Source organism: Equus caballus, chromosome 18 (genome assembly GCF_041296265.1).
Source record: "Equus caballus isolate H_3958 breed thoroughbred chromosome 18, TB-T2T, whole genome shotgun sequence".
NCBI classification, from domain to species: domain Eukaryota; kingdom Metazoa; phylum Chordata; class Mammalia; order Perissodactyla; family Equidae; genus Equus; species Equus caballus.
The window spans coordinates 12,292,194-12,311,255 of record NC_091701.1 but is presented as its reverse complement, the minus strand read 5'-3'; the positions used below and the strand labels follow the sequence as shown (position 1 = coordinate 12,311,255).

At 56.2% G+C, this 19,062-nt stretch overlaps 1 protein-coding gene across 12 annotated transcripts in view; it reads left to right on the top strand.

Annotated features, from left to right (window-relative positions):
• The first annotated feature begins 1,033 nt into the window (after positions 1–1,033).
• STEAP3 (STEAP3 metalloreductase) overlaps positions 1,034–19,062 on the top strand; it is a 49,189-nt gene continuing 31,160 nt past the window's right edge. The window contains exons 1-5 of one of the 12 annotated variants that reach the window (XM_070241792.1): positions 6,224–6,300; positions 11,833–11,918; positions 16,036–16,133; positions 17,298–17,458; positions 17,931–18,072. In XM_070241792.1, the coding sequence (XP_070097893.1) occupies positions 18,036–18,072 (37 nt within the window). In that variant the 5' untranslated portion in view covers positions 6,224–6,300; positions 11,833–11,918; positions 16,036–16,133; positions 17,298–17,458; positions 17,931–18,035. Of the gene's footprint in view, positions 1,292–6,045; positions 6,301–11,832; positions 11,919–13,458; positions 13,751–14,820; positions 15,120–15,383; positions 15,464–16,035; positions 16,134–17,297; positions 17,459–17,930; positions 18,073–19,062 lie in introns of those variants that run through there. The other 11 variants (XM_070241791.1, XM_070241793.1, XM_023622787.2 and 8 more) reach the window with 11 other exon arrangements.

Below are 19,062 nucleotides of genomic sequence, written 5' to 3'. Positions count from 1 at the left end.
GGGGGCCTGCTGTGAGGCGCATTTCTTGTGGCACTGACTTTTTCAGTGTCTGCCTACCTCTCCCTGAGCACCATCGCTTTTCCTCTCAGGCTGGCTGACTGCCGTTTGATGGACAGCTACCACCTGCCAGGCGCTTTCCTGTCAATTCCTCACCTCATTCGCAGAACCACCTGAGAAGGGGTACATTCATCTTGCAGCTGAGGAGACCAAGTCATGGGGGAGACATCTCTGAACCCAGGTCTGTGTGTTTCTCGACCCTACAGATGCCTCCAGAGACCAGCTGGGCCCCCCTCCTCCCTGAAGGCCCCCATACCTGGCTGACTGTGGCCTGTGGCCCTTGGTACATAGAGCAGGTCTTGGGCCATTATCTTTTCCTGCAGGGACCAGGCTTCTCGCATGCTGCCAGTGACCAGTGGACGTCTGAAGACGGCTCTGAGGACGATGGCTGACTTGTGTGCACATCGACGAAAACAGGCAGCACGCCAGGTGGAACCAGACTCTTGAAGACCTGGCTGACATTCCATGGACCTGCTCCCAGGCTGTGCAGATCTCAGGTGGACAAACTCTGAGGCACCGGGGACGACGGGCGGGGCTGGGGTGCACGGTGAGGAGCATGCGAGAAAGCCCCCTGGTGCATCTCCCCTCCAGCCACAGGACACGGGCTGCCCCTTCTCTGCTCTCGCATTGAGCTGGCCCCAGTCCTTGGCACTAAGGGGGCCACCGAAGGGGTGCTGGCCACTGGCCCAGGAGCCCTCCACCTGGAGGCAGAGGCAGGGGAAAGATCTGAGAGTCAGGCAAACCTGGTTCAAAGCCCAGCTCCGCCACTTCCTCAGTGCACGAGGCTGAGCAAGGCGCTGTCCTCATCTGCTTAAAGGGCATGCTCTAAACCTAGCACAGGGCTGGCCTCCAGGTGGGACTTCAGCAAATGTCACCTCCCTGTCCTCACCTCCCCTTGGGAGCCAAGACCCAGGAAGCAGAGAACTGGGCAGGCCTGGAGGGAGGGCTTATCTTGGCGGCTGACCACAGTGTTTGTGAGTGACCCCGAGGCCAGTGACCCCATCTGTGCTGGGCTTGGCTATGACCCTCCTGCCCTTGAGCAGCCTCCGCCCACACTCCCTCCACCTCCCACACTGGGCTGAGTGAGCTCCAGCCCACAGGCTGCAGGCCCAGCGGCCAGAGGAGCAGCAGGACATGGAGAGAAAGCAGCTGGGGTCCTTGGGGAGCAGAGCCCCCAGTCCGGGCTCTGGAGAGCTGCTTGACATGAAGGACAGCACCTCCCACCCACCATCAGGTGAGACGGGCACTGCTGGGTGGGGGGCCACAGGGAGGGCAGAGTGTGAGCGTGCTGTCACCGTCTCCCCCGGGGACCCCAGCTGGCTGGGTTTTCTTGTCTCAGTAACTCCTGGCAGAAGTCCTAGGACATGCCCTTCTCCCAACCCCTCCATCCTCTTCTCAAGAATCCAGCAGGGGACATGCCAGGACCCTGCTCTTGCCATGAAAGGGTGACGGCCGCCAAGGGGAGAGAGGGTTGGCCCCTGCAGCACACAGATATTTCCCATCAGTTTTGCTCACACAACTGGCTTTTTCCCAAAGGACCTTAAGACAGCTTACACTGGAAAGCTTAATAACAAGACGAATAGTAAACCGGACACAGAAAATCATGGACTGGGGGAAGATAGAGTAGAACTCAAATATATTTAATAAGGAATATAGTCATGAATGTGGGTCTGAGGGTCCTAGTCACCATGGTGAATAGAGAAATAAGATCAGTTATTGGAGAGGAGGGAGCGTGCTCGGCGTCTGTTTCTTTCTCGGGCCCTGAGTGTAGTGAAGGAAGAGTCATTTCCTCCAGATTTAGAAAAATTCAGCAGCAGGTCAAGTCAGGCTATTGGAGAAACTCGGAGGAAGCAAAGGGTGCCCTGTGACAGTGCTACCAGGGAGGGCGAGTGCGGCCCAGAAGACCCAGAAGAGGGTTCTGAGCGCCTCCTTAGTCTCAGCGTTCAGGGAGTTGGTGGGGTCCTTGCTTGTCCTGTGGACCAGCACTTCTCCAACTCTAATGTGCACACGCTCTCTGGCGGGTCTTGTAAAAATGTGGTTCTGGTTCAGGAGGTCTGCGGTGGGCCAGGGATGCTGCAATTCTAACCCCCCTCCCCGCAGGACGTCACATGCGCACACTCGGAGCAAGGGGCTAAAGTCCAGACTCCTCTAGTGGCGTGCCTTCGCAGTCCCCACAAGGGAAAGCCATGCACTGCTACAGAGACAGGCCAGAACAGCTCCCGGGCTCGCAGAATGCTCCCTGGAGGTGCTGGGCCAGCTTCCCACACTCCCGTTGGCCACCGACAGCGTAGTCACAAGCCAAGACACTTGATCTTACACAAAGGTTTATGAAGTGCCTACTGTGTGCCAGGCAGCTCCCTTAGAAAAATGGTTGCTCCCGCCCACCGCACCCCCAGTTCTTGATCCTCCCTGTCCTTTTGGCACCTGCCCTGAGAGCCTTCTCTACACTGGTGTGCGGGCCACAGTTAAACCTCCTGTGGACACGGCTTCTCATCCCACTGATCCGAGACAGCTTTTCCTCTCGGGAGAGCTCAAGTTTCAACAGAGGACTTGAAGGAGGGCAAGCCCTCGGTCAAAGTAGAGTACTAAACCCCGAGGGCCAGGCGGAGGCTCCCAGCACCCTGGAAGCCACACCTTAGAATGCTGTACCATATTGGCTCGAAATAAGCTGCCTGTGAAGACAGTCTGTGAGCTTCCCTTCCCAGGCCGCACCCTTTTGCCAGCTTGCCTCCCCATTCAGTGCTTCTCCCTCCCAGACCATTCCCGTTGTCCGCCACTGCCTCAGCTCTGGGTGGTTCTGACACGGCTTTACCACTGGGTCATCACGGAGACAGAGATGATCCCTCCATTTCCCCACATCACCCTCAGAATCCCCACCCCGAGTTGCAGCCCCACTTCCTCACATGAGGGAGCAGCTTTCTACACCCAGAGCCCTGGAGGAATCTCACTGCCTGGGCGCGTGGAGAGGAGCGCGCCCACCAGGGAGGAGCGCCCACCACGCTCCCCCTGGCCGCAGCCTTAGCCACCGTGGCGGGAGTAGATCCAGGGGGCCTGGCTCCCAGCCAGGGCTGTTGGAGTACATTGGGTACACGGCTTCTCGTGGCCACCTCGTTTTAATAGTCAATTAGAGTACTTATTTTGTGAAATGGATGTGCTCTGTCCCAGTCCATAAATGCTGGATCAATCCAAGAAGGGGAGCGTGAACTGCGTCCCTCTCCTCTCGGGTCCGCGTAAGAGGTAACTCTAGAGTCCCTCCCTGGATACTCTTGTCCTCTTAGCCAGAGGGGTAGCCTTGTCTTCAGGGAAAAGGGCAATCTCAGGAGACTGACACCCAGGGGCTCCTTAAAGAGAATCCACAACAACTCCAGATGTCCCTCGGGGCGTGGACTGAGCACCTCCACTGCACCAGTACCAGCCAGCTCCGGGACCAGCAAGGGACGAGACCAGAGCGGGTGGGAGCCACGGGGAAGCTGCCCAGAGATGCCGAGGAGGTGAAGAAGGCTGAGAATGGGGGCGCCTCCATTAGCCCTGACCATGTGCCAGGCACTGCTGTGGGCACTGAGAACACAGAAGTGAGGGAAACTCCCTGTCCTGGGAAAGCCGACCTTTCTGCGGGAGCAGACAGTTAATAAACGACAAACAGAAAAAGTGTGTTTTATAGTGTGTTAGAGGAAATAAAGGCTATGTTTAAAAAGAAAGAAAGAAAGAAACAGGGCTGGGTACATAGCTGAGGGATGGGAAGGATGGTGTGGGTCTCACGGAGATGATTATTTCAGCAAGGACCTGAAGGCGGAGGGCCATGGGGACGCCTGGGGTTCAGGGCGAGGGAACAGCAAAGGCCATGCGTGGCCTGCCTGAGGACCCCGCCTAATCCATTTGAGGAAAAGGGAGACGGCCAGTACGGCAGGACTGAGTGTGAGGAGAGAGAGGGGAGCCGGAGCCAAGATCGGAGAGCAGGCAGAGGGCACTGGGCCTTGCCGGCCATTGCAAGGACTCTGCTTTGACTCTGAGAGACCGGGAGCCAGGGGAGGGTTTTGGTGGAGGAGTAACGCGATCTGACGATTGTGTGGAAAGGACAGCTCGGATTGCTCTGCCCTTGGCCTGACCACAGACACGAGTCTGGCACAGAGGAGGTGCTCAACCAACATCAGTGCATCATCCTCCCTCCTGTATCTGCAGAGGCTCATCTGCTTCCTGGAGTTTGGCCCCAAACATATTGAGGAAACATTTATAGAGCTCTCACCCCTCCCAGACGGCCTGTCAGGTGGAGCAAGATTAGGCTCTGGGCATTCTCGGTCCAGGAGACACACGGGCAAGCACCAAAGGCCAACGGCCTGGCTGGTGCTCCGTCCTCCAAGGTGCTAGGGCCTCAGAGGGTGTTCACCTCCCTCCCTCCCCTGCCTTTCAGGTGGCTCCATGTTCTCTTGCAGTTCATGGTCCCCTGAGGACATTCCTCGGTAGATCTCTGCCAATCCAGCCTTCAGATCTCTCTCTCTCCAACTCTTGGGGAGCCCCACCCGGAGGCCCACCAGGGCTCTTTGGAGGGATGTTAGATGATGCAAGGGTCCTTCCAAGAATGCTGGCAGACCTCTCAGCACTTCCATTTCTCAAGCTGCATCTCCTTGTGTGTCCCACTAGGGTTGTAGGAAGGATGCCCAGAGATCCCCATCGGCCGGAGCAGATATTTAAAGAGCTCCTTCTCTCTGCAGGGCACCGTGTGGGTTTGCAACCCACTGCAGAGGCAACTCTCCCTTCAAGGGCAGGGAGCAGGCCTTGGACACCTGTGTCCTCATACTTGGAACATTGCATGGCATGGTGGGAATCCCCACTCCAGTGCTGAATGGATGGAGGCTCTATGAGAACTGCCACGGGAGCTCAGAGAGGGTGTTGTCCTAGGGCAGGGTGGGTCAGGAGAAGACCTGGGCCTTGGGGCCTGGCAGAACAGAGAGCTGGGGAGGAAAGATGTTTTAGGCAGGAGGAGATCTATGAAGGTGGGAAAGCACAAGGTGCTCACAGGCAGGTCTCAGCAGGGTGGGAGTGGGGAGGTGGGGGGCCTCACAGCAGCATTCCCACCAGAGGGAGGTCAGAAATCTGCCTCTGCACCCTCTCTGTGCTACTTGGGGTCCAGTTGTGGGGCCATTCCTGAGGCCCAACCCCCTGCCTCTGCCTCAGGGTTCAGATAACCCCTCCCTAGGGCTTATCTCCCCAGCACAGGTTAGCTTCCTGAGCTCCTTATCAGGGCTGGTGGAATACTCTAGAAAGAGTCTCAGGGTCAGGTAACCCCAGAAGATGAGCGACATTGGTGCCCTACTTATGGTCAGAGCCCCCACGTCGTCACCTGTAAAGGTTAGGGTGTAGCTGTCAGCAGCTCCTGATGCAGCAGGCTGGGCAGTGCTGTCCAGCTGAGAAAGGGCCTCAGACAGGCACACCTGCCCCCCAGAAAGGGACCCAAAAGGCACTCTTGCCTTATACCCACCTCACTGCTGCGCTGGGATGCCATCGCATGAGGAGGGAGGGCATCGGGCAGTGCCGGGAACACCTTCCTCAGGGGTAGTGGGGCAGTCTGGAGCCCAGGGAGGCAAGCTCCAGCATCCCCAGCAGCTCCTGGAAACCACAGGGCCCTTCACCAGCACCCAGGCCTTGAAACCTGAGGACTCCTGGGAAGGGTCAAAGTTTGCGCCCAGGGTGGACAGGGGACAGAGATGTACCGGGACCACAAAGGCCTGGACGCAGCCTTGTTGAGGAGGGGCCTTTGCTGCCTGCTTCCGTTGCACTGAAGAAGGAAGCCGGATCCAACCTGGTACGCTGGTCTCTTACCATCCGCGCAGCTTTGGCCTTCCACTTAACCTTGCTCATAAGGTGGACGTGGATTAGAGTTGTCCCTCATGTTAAGAGCGGGGGGCACCCAGAAGTCATCCTGGCCTGCACGTGCCCCAGAGTTTTGCACACTCCAACCGTGGGGGGAGGGAGGGGCGCCCGTCAGGAAGCCGCAGGGCTGGCTCCCACCCTCGGACCTGGGGCCTCCCCTGGGGCTGCAGGGCCAGGCAGGAATCGAGGACCTTGCGGCCCCAGGGGAGGTGGCCCAGCCGGATAAGCAGCGGCGGGCTGGCTGGCGGCCACGTCCCCCGCAGGTCCGGCCCCGCGGGCGGGCGGGGCGCAGGGAGAGGAGGAGCCTCGGGGCTGAGTCGCCTTCAGCCGCGGACCTTCAGCCGCTGCCGCTCCTGCGAGTGGCAGGCTGGAGAGGTGAGTGACCCCTCCCCCGGGTCGCCGCGGGGCTGTGCGCTGCGCCCTGCCCCGGGAGCCCAGCACTGGCGGCTGCCCCGTTGCACCTTGCGCCTTCGCCGCGCGGAGGCCGGGCGCCGCCGCACGTCCGCAGGCGGCTCGGGCCGCTGGGACTGAGCCACGTGCGCCGGGCGGCGGAGAACCCGGGTCCTGGGTGCCCTCCACCACGCGCCTTCCTCCCCAGGGACTCAGGTGGCGGGCGTCGGCCAGGGTGGGCAGGCCGGGTGCGCTCCGCGCGGGCGGTGGGGCAGGAGGGAGCCGGCGCGCCCACCCCGGATGTAGCCTTGCGCGCCGCTCCCAGCGGACCCGCCGAGTCCACAGGTCCCACGTGCCCGCGACTCTGGGCCGCCCGGCTCGGCGCAGGCCCGGGAGCAGTGGGCGCGGCCTCCCAGCTCTTTCGCAGCCCCAGCAGGGCGGGCGGCGGGGGCGGGGGCGCCCGATCCCGGTCGGGAAGAGGCTGGGCTGACCGGTGCCCGCCTCTGCCCGAGGAGCGCTTGCCTGGCAGACATACTCCTACCTATTTCCCCGAAATTTGGGGGCAAGCTGCCCAAAGAGGTGTGGCTGGAACTTTGGTGACTCTGGGTGGATGAAGGCGTCTGAGCTATGTCCCTTGGGGGCCAGGAGGCCAGATCAGCGGGGAAAATGCGGGCAGGTCTTGCTGGAGCCCTGGCAGAGGGCATGAAAGGCCTCCCAATGGCCAGGGCCGCTTCTGAGACAGGCTCCAGGAGTGGGGGTTCTGGAAATACCCCCAGGGAAGTATTTCTGTTCGTCAGAGAGCAGTGATGATATAATTAATAGCAGACATTTACTGTGCATTTATCTGTGCCAGGCACTTGCTTTGCACACAGTATCCCAGTTAATCCTCAGGACAGGGAGGCACCCTTATTACCTTCTTAGAGTTGGGGAAACTGGGTCTCAGAGAGTGTGGGTACTTTGCACGGATGCATAGGTACCAAGTTGCAGAAGTAGGATTTGTACACAGGTTTCTCTGACTTGAGAGCCCAGAGGAGCCTGTTGGTGGGGGAGATAGGCGGTGTTCTCAGAGGATTCTGGCAGCCCAGAGAATGCAGTGCTGGGGCCAGAATGACCATAAAACCAAAGGGTCTCACCAAAAAGTGAATCCCACTGCACCCAGCCAGCAGCCCGAGGAGGGCTGAGACTGTGTCTTCCTCATCTCTGCTCCCATCTGCATCTCCAGGGGCCTGCAGAAGGGCCGGCATGGAGCAGGTGCTTAATCAGTGTCTAATGGATGAACAGACTTCGTGGGGCCGAGGGCGTCTCTGGGGTAGAGAAGGTTTCCTGAAGGAGACCTTGAGTGGTGGACAGGTGGCCTCAGCCAGGCGACCTGGGAGGAAGGCCTGAAGTTGGCATGGGGTGACACTGGCCTCAGAGCGAGCAGGGAGCTCAGGCTGGGTCACCTGTTCACTAGAGGTTTGGACAGCTAGACCCAAGCCTGAGCTCTCCAGGACCTGGCCTGGTCACACTGGGACCCCAGGTGTGCCCTCTACAGCCTAGAGATGCCAGACAGGTAGGTTTCTCTCCCGTTCGTGTGTCCTGTCATTGCTCCATGGCTCTTCCCTCCTTGGACTTATCAGAGACCAGAGCATTGGGCAGGGCTTCAGGCAGTTAAAAAGTGAAAGTTAAGGACCAAAGTCCAAAGCTGCACACCTGAGCTGGGTGGGGGCTGGGAGAGGGGCAGCTGAAGCTGACTGACTGACTGACTGACTGACTGACTAACTGCAGGGGAGAGCACCTGGCTATGGAGTCAGAGGGCCCCAAGTCTGAATGGCAGCTCTTTACCATGTGACCTTGGCCGAGACCTCAGCTCTCTGAACCTGTTTCTTCACCTGTAAAACCTTGTTAAGGGCTTTGCACTTGCTGTTCCTATGAAACAGGGACAATGATGCCTGCCTGGGGGCTTCACTGAGTTGTAGGAGTGCGGTAATGTCAGATCCCTCTGCCTCCCCCAAGGTTTGAGTGTCAGTCGGCTGGGGACCTTCCAGGCTCATTGCTCTTCTAGTCCCAACCCCTTAGTTCATAAGGGAAGGTAACTAAGGCCCAGAGAGTAGCCTCCAGGGTCCCCTTCTCAGTGACAGAGCTGGCCTTGGGCCCAGGCCTCTGGGCTCCCTTCTCAGAGTCCTGGCTGATGCCTCCTAGCCTGGGAGAAGTCTGGGCCTCCTGCTTCATTCCCTGTCCAGCCTGCAAACCAAAACCCCAGCAGGCTGGGGTGATGTTCAGGAAGGTTGGGGTGGGGGAGGGAAGCAGGCTATGTAGTGATGTCCAGGCTCCCAGGACCCCCAGCTGAGGCTGGATCCACCCCTTCCTGCCCTCCCCGCCATGCACAGTGGCCCTGTCTCCCTAGGGTGGGCGGCCCAAGCTGAGTAAGTTAAGCACTCCATGAAATTGCTTTCTAGCATCTGGGCTGGGAACAGGCCTGTGGACTTAAAACAGGGAAGTTTGCCAGTTGAAGCAGTTATTAAAACCCAACGCCAAGCTGGCTCCTTTCCTCCCTCTGGGGGTTGGAGGGGTGTGTGCTTCTTTTCCCACTCCTATCCTACCCTCACCAACCCAGGCCCAATCCAGGAGGCTGGGAGGGTCACAGAACTTGCAGAGGGGAAGGGGTGGGGTGGGGTCAGGTGGTTCTCAAATGTTCGGCACAGAAATCTCACTTCCTCCTGTGGGCCCCCTGCAGCTGGGCCCACCTGACCACCTACGGTTCCCAACCTCTGCATGTCAGCCCTTCACATCCTTGGCCTGATGTGGGGACCACACCCATCACACCTGAGATGACGGTCCTCGTGTCACTGAACATTCCGCTTCCCACGTGCCAGCCCCTGGGCCAAGTGTGTTCTACATGTGAGCCCATTTCAACCTTCCCACTCTCTTATGAGATAGATAATTTTATTCTCCCAACCATGTATCTTTCCAGAGATCACACGATATTCCAATCTATTCTATTCGTTCAGCCCCGAACTTTAGGCTCCTAACCACTAACTATATATGCTTGTCCAAATTATGCCTCATCGTTTATTCATTCAACAAACATTTCCCAAGCATTAACTTTGTGCCAGGCTTTCAAGACCTAGCTGAGTCCCAGTTCTGGCAGATTGAGTCATTTATCACCCTACAGAAACTCACACCTTCTGCTTTTTCCTTTTTTTCTTTTTTTTACTGAGATATAATTGACGCGTAACAGTATATTAGTTTCAGGTGTACATGATTCAATATATGTATGATTGAATATATGATGATTATGTATGATTCAATCTATGTATATATTGCAAAATGATCACCACAATAGATCTAGTTAAAATCCATCACCACATAGTTACAAATTTTTTTCTTGTGATGAGAACTTTTTAAGATCTACTCTCTTATCAACCTTCAAATCTACGATACAATATCATTAACTTTAGTCACCATGCTGTACATTACATCTCCAGGGCTTGTTTTTATAACTGAAAGTCTGTGCCTTTGGTCCACCTGCACTCATTTCACGCCCACCCCAACCCGCTGGCCTCTGGCAGCCACCAATTGGTTCTCTGTATCTGTGAATTCAGTTTTTGGGATTTTTTTGTTTTAGATTCCACAGATAAGTGAGATCATACTATATTTGTCTTTGTCTGACTTATGTCACTTAGCATAATGCCCTCAAGGTGCATCCATGTTGTCATGAATGGCAGGGTTTTCTTCTTTTTTATGGCTGAATAGTATTCCATTTTGTGAATATGTGTGTGTGTGTGTAGCACATCTTCTTTATCCATTCATCCATCAATGGACACTCAGGTCGTTTCTGCGTCTTGGCTTCTGTGGATAATGCTGCAGTGAACGTGGGGTGCAGAAATCTTTTCGAGTTACTGTATTCATTTTCTTCGGATAGATCTGCAGAAGGGGGATTGCTGGATCCTATGGTAGTTGTATTTTTAATTTTTTGGAGAACCTCCATACTATTTCCTTCACTTATTTCTGAATACAAAGGAGGAAACAGCATCATTGAGGCCCAGGTCCCACAGCTAATGGAAGCCAGGATTCAAAGCTGGAGACCTTCCCCCTGAGCTGGGGGTATTGACCACTGTGCCTGTTGTCAGGATAGGATCCACAGTTGCTGGTGAATCATAAACTCCTGCATGGTCCCCTCCCCCCGGGCAGAATGGCTCCCTCCTCCTCCTTCTGGTGTGGATGGCTCTCCATAAAGCTGTTCTGGGGGGACCAGGGTTCAGTTGCTTCAGCCACATAAGAACACTGTCACTGGAGAATTGCCTAATGCTCGGCTCTTCCCAATCAGTCTGTCCTCATAAATCACCATCGTCACCTGGCAGAACGTGCACCAGGTGAGCACTAATTGTCCTGCAATCAGGCAGTCATTTATTCCTGTCTCCCTCTTCCGCTCACGAGAGCCAGCTGGGCTCTAAGCAAACAGCACATTTTCAAACCTTCTGGAGCTATCAGATTAGGAGATTAAACTGTCAAAACTACAGTCCCAAGATGATAAAATCCATCACAAGTAAATGTAAAGGAATTTGGGGACCCACGAATGGGCCTACGTGGTTTTGCATGGCAGAAGGGGCCGTCGTGGTCCACGTGTAGACGTCAGGTTCCCGGAGCCCGCGTGCAGGGGTCTGTGATGGAATGTCCTTCCTGTTCCTCTAGCAGCCGACGCCTGTGATGTGGCCCTCAGGCTGTGGGGAGGGGAGGCTTGTGATTTCACTGGTGGGCCTGGGCGGGTGACAGCATGCCCTGCCATCGGGGTGAGGGTCTTTCTAGGGCTGAATCACTCCGGACACACAGCTGGAGGGTGTCAGGGAGGTCCAGGTGGCTGTGAGGGGGGCCCGCCAGGTGGAGTCTGCAGAGACAGGATGAGCAGACGCCGGGCCAGCGGAGTCACCCGAGTGGGCCTTTTGGCATCTGAGGGGCCTGTGCTGAGGCTTTCTGGATGGCCGGCGGGGCCTGTACGTGGGTCAGTAGTGCATTGGACACAGTGGGGCAGAAGGTCCGTCACCACTGTCCAGTGGATCAGCCACATGGCTGGGTGAATGGCTGAGCAGTGGCGACGGGGGAGACCAGGCCTTTTGTGGCTGGTCCATGGAGATGGCTCCAGACTGGCCAGAAGTAAGGTGGCCCCGGAACTGGAAGGGAGGGAGACAAGACGGCGCTGGGCTGGGGAGCCGAGGATTGTGATGAGGGCTGGGGAACTTCTATCAGGGAAGCTCTCCCCGCCTCCACCCTGGGTGTTCCTGGACTGCAGGGCCGGAAGTCAGGATCTGACAGCGCTCGGCAGTGGTGAGTGCTGACATGGCTGCTTTTTGTCCTCTCCTAACCTTTGCTGCAATTCTTGAACGTTCTGACCTGGCGTGGCTGTGTGTGGCGAGGGGTGACGGGGTTCCCAAGATTGAGGGGAGCTCAGGGCTCCGTGAGGACCCCAGGCGACCGGGAATCGCAGCTGGCCTGGACGTCTCTGGGAACCACTAGACACCTGTCCACTCACACCTGCAGGGTTTGTGTTCACGAGGAAGTGTGGTTTCATGACTGCAGCTTCTGCAAGGGGATCGGAGGCCACCCTGGAGCTTTGACAAGAACAGGTAGGACTGCGCCCCCCGCCCCCATCTACTGAATCAGGGGCTCTGGGCCTGGGGCTGCCCAGAAACCTGCTGCCTAGCCCCCCACCCCGTCATTTGGTATTAACTAACGTTTGAGGGCACTGCCTGAGCCCCGCTGGCCTCACAGTGAGCAGAGTGCGCTGTGCGGGGTGTGTGCATGCGCAGCAGTGGAGGGCACGCAGGTCCCCCCTCAGGGAGCTGATGGTCCAGCCGGGTGATGATGCAGAACACCCCCAGGCAGCAGAGGGAGAAGAGTCCAGGCTGCACGCAGGGAGTGGCCACAGCAGAGCCCAGGAAACGTGCAACCAGAGCAGTTCCGAGACGTGGGTTTGGGGGTATCAGTTCACTGTTTTGCTTAATCGTCAGAAGAGAGAGTAACCTGCCCGAGGTCACACTGCCACCCATGGCTGCCCTGAATCCACACCCAGGGCTGTTTAACTAGGTCCCCTGACGAACGCAGCTGCCTCTGAATTCGGAGCCGGGAGAGGTGGTTGTGGGGCTCTGAGGGCTGGGAGGGGCCCAAAGCCTCGGGTGCGTCCTCCGGGAAGGGGGGTTTAGATGGCCAGGAGGATGTCAAGACTTGAGGTGGAGGTAACGGCATTGGCAGACACGGGGACATGGGGACAGCAGGGGCTGGAAGGAGGGGTGGCAGACGATGGACTGAGTAGGGAAGGTCAGTGTGGACGTGCAGGCCTGCGCTGGACTCCGGGAGGTTCAAGAACACTCCCTCCCCATGAGAGACAAGACAGGGCCACAGCAGGCAGAGAACCACGTGGGCCCTTTTCTGTTGCTAGAAATAAGAGAGTAAAGCTGCCCGGAGCTGTGGTGTGTATTCTGGTTGTCAAATGCCCAGGGCTACTCAGAGCCGCCATTTTCCGAGATGGCCAGTTTTCAAACAAGTCGAAAACAATTGAAGGTACTTGTCCTGAGACTGGACTTAGCGTAATTTACCTCAATGATACCGAAGCCTCCAGACCTCCGGCCTCCCTTTGGGCTGTTGGTGTGGCCTCGGGGTGAACTGGAAATGCCATCAATACAAGCAGGCACGTACCCGTCCATGCTTTGCCCTTGTGACACTGCTGTCATCTGTCTGTGGGTTCTTCTGTCTGTCTTTCTCCCCACCGTGGGCACTGACTAGCAGGTAAAGATGGCCAGAAAGCCTTTGTTGGCACAAAATGCTGAGAGAATTATCACTAAGCCAGTGACAGCCACAGTGATTGCAATAAATTACCCCCATAGCAATTGATAAATTGCCACTTTCTGCAGCTATTATGTTTGGCTTTGTATCCCAAAGAGTAAACGCACCTCCCTCTCTCTCTCTCTCTCTCTCACACACACACACACACACCCCCCCATGGTGAGGCAATCTGCCCTACATTGGATGACACTTATTCATTTTATGCATCCTGAGTTCTGCTGGCTGTCCTGCCTCAGTTCCTGTAGCAAAGAGACTTGAGTCTGAGCCACTAATGATCCCCAGTGAGGTTTCCTCCCCAAACAGGAAGTATCAGGCCAGCGCCGTGCTCTCACAGTGCACTCTGTAACCGAGCATCAGTCACCACTCCCGGTCCCGTCCCTGCAGCCAGAAGCTGGAGTGTGGGCGGAGGGGGCGGCAGCCCAGCTCTCCAAACCCTTGGCAGGTCCCTCGCCCTTGGAAGATCAGCCTGAGTCCTGACTTCAAACCCCAAGTCAGGCTGTCCACAGGTCGGAGGGAGACCCCAGCAACAAGGGGTGGCCCGGATCCCACTGGGGTTGTCAAGGGACTCGACTTTCAGACCCTCACACCAGCCAGATGTCCCACCAGCCTGTTGTTGGTAAGTCTGGTGAGGGCACAGATCCACGATGGCATGGGTGGCGTGCGGGTCCTTGTCCCAACTCTGCCACCCCCTGGCCTGCTCAGGTGGGCCTGGCATCTCAGGGAGTCAGGCAACCAGAGCTGCCTGGCCTCGATTCAGGTGCCGCTGTTTGCAACTGGCAGCAAAGAGCGCAGGGTAACAAAGTTCTTCCCAAAATAAAATGGGAAATATGGCCATCTGCACATTAGGTCAGGAATCTTTTCAGAGTAGAGGGTTCAAGGATTTATCACACAGGGTACCTTCAGTTGGTGTGAGCCACGGCTTTGTGGGTTCTGCTGTTAAAAAAAAAAAGAGATGTTAGTGTTTATGATGCCTTTCTGTGGAAGGCTGGCCTGTTGGGAATAGTAAATTTTACTTATTGGTAACCATTTCTGGGTTGGTTTATCACAGCACTGCTGCTGTAAGTAATCAAACTGGATTTTTCCAGAATGATTCGAAAATCTAGATGTTTGTAAAAAGCCCTATAAATTATTCATTCACTTCTATTTTGCAAAATGGTGTGGTGATAAACCTCTCTCTTCTGTCAGACCGAACTTGCACGTGTGTGTGTTTGTGTGTGGATCGGCTCGTGTATGTGTTTGTGTGTGTGCCCCGCTCTTTGTATTCTCTATTGTAGGAACTTCTCAGCCTTCCTTTTAAAAATATAATGATTTTTTTTATGATGTCTAAATAACGATTCCAGGCAGTATTACAAGAAATGTAACAGTAAAATGTTTGTAAGAGGCCATCAGAAAGGGAAAATGCCCACAGAGAAAACAGAAATGCAGCAATTAAGATGTGTGTGGCTCTAACACGGCTTTTAACCCTGGTTTGAGACTGGCAGCCTCTATCCTGTCTCCCCTCAGGTCACTGCGGGGTCGGGGAGGGGGACCTGGACTTGGGTGGAGCCTCCTTCTTGCCCCGGGGACCCCTCAGCCTGACGGGGAGGGAGGGAGGGCCTGGGACCTGTGCCACTCTGGTTTGGAATCTAGGCTAGTGGGCAGCCCCAGATTTGCAGAAACATGCCCGAGAATGAGAGGCTGGAAAGTATGAGTTGGCTGCTCAGCAGGGCAGAGGGAAAGCAGAGAGGAAGGAGTGGACCACCTCAGAGCCCAGTGTAGACCAGGGGACTGGCATTACTCATGCCGGCAGCAATGAGCCACCCGGCCTCACCTCCCTGGACAAGGCTGAATGCAGGGACTGGACGGGACTAGGGCAAGAGCCAACTTTGGGGCCTGAAGGAAGTCCTGACTGGGCCTCGGTTTTCTCATCTGCAAAATGACATAGCGACAGCCTTCCACATGTCGAACCCGCATGTACGAGTCCGCGGTCAGGCTCTCTCCACAGGGTGAGTCTGGCCTCGCCTCACAGTACCTTGCCTTCATTTGACTCCTGATTATGGCAGACATGCCAAGTGCCAGACCCTTGCTGGCTGCTGGGACGAGACGTCTCAGCTGAAAGGGTGAACCTCACGGTCCCGGGGACGCCCGGGATTGCCACATGAAGCAGCTGTAGGGGCAGTCGGGGGAGGGAAGGGGGAATTAGGCAACTTCCCCGAAAGCTGCTTCTGTTTGCCTGGCAAGTAGCCAGCTTTTTACTCGGTTGATTTCAGATCCGTAAAATGGAGAATGTTTTACAGAAGCTGTTATTCATTTTGCCTAACTGGAAAACGTGAATTGTTCATATCGAAAGGTATTGGTATTGATATTAACATTAGCACATGGGGAAGGGTGATGGAGATTATGGGGGGCTAGGGACCCCACCACCAGCCTCCCTTGGACCTCCAAGGGAAAGGACCCACCATTGTGTGCTGGTTCCACCTGGTTACCTGTGCTGCAGAGAGCCCAGTGGACCGGAGAAGCGGGGATTAATCCTGCCTCTAAGAGGAGGTAGGGTGAGGGCTTCACAGAGGAGGTGGCCTTTCTGCTGGATCTTGAATTTTGTCTTTTGGAGGGAAGGGACTTTTCAGGCAGAAAGATTAGATCTGTGACCTGGGCAGGAAAAAGCACGAGGTCTGGGTGAGGTGGCCAGAGATGAGCCCGTAGACCGGGCTATTTATCTGCAGCGTTTAAACACATCTGTGCATTAGTCTTCTGCGCTGTTGAGTTTCTCAAAGAGAGAAATGCCTGACCAGGTCTAACGCTATGTTCAGGCTTCAGTAGGGACGAGAAATTCTGGGTGTCACTTAATCAGCACCGGGTACGGGAGGGCCCCAGCTGTTCTGGGGGGAGCAGCCAGGATTCACAAGCATACTCTGCCCGCAGGCACAGAATCCAGCAGTGAAGTCATTCAAGCCACAGACATGAAATGAACACCTACTTGGTGCCAGACCCCAGGCCAGGTGTTAGAGTCACAGAAATGGGTAAGAAGTGGCCCCTAGTCTGGGGGGGTGAGAGACACACGAACCACTGTGTGTAGTCAACGGTAACGTGACAGAAGTGCAGAGTGAGTCCCAGAGTGCGAGGTCCCCTCTGTCCTTAAGGGCCTGGGAGGAAGCCAGGAGGTCTCCCAGGGCTGCCTGGAGCAGCCTTTTGAGTTCTTGGTGACTCTTGAAAAAGTCAGAGGTCAGCATGGCGGGAGTTTGGGAAGTAATTGCCTGACCCTCCCCACACAGAGCAGTTGGAGAGTGGAAGCTGACTTTCCATGTCCTCGGGAGTCCAGAGGACAAGGTTGCTGAAGGTCAGGGGAGGGCCCCTCAGAGACTTCTTGGAAAAAGGTGGCCCGTCAGCTAGGCAAAGCCGGGGAAGCATGCATCCCCAGGAAGCCCAGGAATCAGGCCACGTGAGGCAGGCCGAGCTCCTTGGCAGAAGCCCCTGGAGCTGCCTCTGTGTGTCTTGGCTGCCTCTGTCCCTTCCCTGCCTCCACACCTCCCCTGCCCAGGAGTAGGGGGGTCTGATCCTTGATGCTGCAAAGCTACACCATGGCAGGAGGAGGGGGTGAGGGGCAGCCACAGCCCACAAGACCCATCTGGTCCCAGGGTTTGCACCTCCAAGTGTCCCTGGAAAGCAGGTAGTCACCCAACCTCAGATGCTGAGGCTGCAGATTCAGCTGCTGCTGCCTGATCCTGACTGGATTAAGCGGCCCATGGGAAGCTGGCTGCCCCCACTTGCCAGCGCCCTGAGCTCACTGGGCAGAAATAGGCCACTTCTCCCTGGCTTCCCCAGTGCCTGGGCATGCCCTCATTCAGGCACTTTGCTCCTTGCTGCAGGGTGTAGCTGACCTTTCCTCTAAGAGCCCCAAGAGCCACCTGCCAGGCTAGGTACTGGGTGCATAATAGGTATTCAGGAAATAACGAATGAGGAGGTTTTCCAGATGAGGATTGGTAGGACCAACTGTTGCATCAAAGTGCACAGGTTGTGCACTGCACAACTGCAGAGGTACTGTTCACAGGGACGGCAATGTAAATGGTGCCCTGGGGGCGTGCAGCATGGGGACTCTGGGGCTGGAGCATCCTCCCTGCTTCAAACCCCTGGCCTTGGTGCTGACCACTGGGCCTTCCTCCTTCCCCTTTTTCCCTTCCAACCAGCACTGACCACGTTCTGCCTATGTGCTGGCAGTGGGTGGTGACGAACCGTTCCAGTGAGCAGTTCTTTTAGGCCTGGCTGTCAGTTTGTGGTAGTGAAAGAGAATCCCGGATGTGGAGTCAGGCTGTCTGAATTCTTGTCGTCCAGGGAACGTGGTCCTCTGGTAAGATCTCCCAAGTCGGGGTGTTGGGAGCTTCTGGGCACCCAGGATCTGTGTGGTCTCTGGCTACCACTCCTGTCTTCTCCGTCAGTCCACAGTGGGCCTGGTGACCCAGGTGTGGGCGGGGAGGGGGCCGAGGGAGCGGTCACTGTGGGGTTTGCCTTATTGGCTCAGTGAACAATGCCGCGATGGCCTTGACTGCCTTCTCCTCACCAGAAAGAGCCCGCTCTGGGAGGCCAAGGCTTGCACAGGCATGGGGCATGTGCATCTGACTCTGAAGAAAGAGAGGAGCATAGGGAGAGAGCATCGATACCCAGGGTCCTGGGGTCAGGGAGAGCTTTACGCAGGAGGCAGGCTGAGAGCCTGACTGTAAGAACCCAGGAAGAAGGTCCAATCTGGAGTGGTTCTTACACGCCAGCGATTCATTCACCTCTCACACTGACTTTATTGAGCATCTACTGTGTGGGTTTCAAAGCGTGCTCCTGGGACCAGCAGCATCAGAAATTCTGGAGACAGAGCCCAGCAGTACATTTTAACCAGCCCTCCAGATGACTCCAGTGCAGCTCAAGTTGGACCTACTATGTGCCGGCACTGGGCTCAGTGCTGGGGTTGCAAAAGTGAGTTTGACTCAGTCCCTTGAGGAACTTGGAGCCGGGGGAGGAGACAGGCAGGAAAGAGAGAAATGCTGTCAGTGGGAGAGGAGTGGAGGCAGAGAGGCAGCTGGTGTGGGTTTGACCGGGAGCTGGGGATCCTGGTGAGGAAGGGTGGCCTGGGGACCCCAACAGCTCGAGGATTGTCCCTGGCAGGGAGCTGGATGTTGGGACTAGCGGTCCCTAGAGGGCTCGGGAGCCCAAACCACTCTGGTGGCTGACCCCTGACCGCCAGCTCTCCTTACTATACTCCTTCTCTGTTCCACCGCCCCCTGCCTCCTCCCTCCCTGAGTCCCAAAGAGCAGCAGGTCTTTTCCCTAGTTGTCTTGGTGAGAAGCACGTGCATGCCTCCAGGCCATTCTCCCAGAGCACATGGACAGTTTAGAAAATTTCAGAGTAAATTTTTCCATTCAGCAGAGAACGTAGTTTATTGATCTAGGTACATCTACTGCTTTATGCAGACACAAGGTTTAAAAAAAATCCTGGAGGGAGGCAAACAAAATGAAAAATGAGTGATTTTGACAGGCTCAGACCGTGGCAATTTACTTAGCTCATATAATCCTTACTACCGCTCATTAAAAGTAAGTAATATGGCTCCGTTGTGCAGATAAGGAAACTGAGGCTCAGAGAGGTAAAGCAACTCCCCAAGGCCACCCAGCTAATAAGTTCTGGGGCTGAAATATGCCCCCAGCTGCCTCCAAGCCTGTGCTCTTGCTGGCCTACCTTGTAGTTCCCTGAGGTGACTGATCCTGAGTAAATCCTGAGGCTCCAGATGTTTTCCTGAGGGAGCAGGCCTGGCTGGACAAGCTCCCAGTGACCAGTGGGCATTCAGGGCCGGGTCCTCTGCCTGATTCAGAGGGGATGAGTTTGGTGGGAATGGGGAATGAACAGGACCTGATGCCGGCAGATTTGCAGCTGTCTGCCAGTTCCCAGCTCCAGGGAACCCTCAGCCCTTTG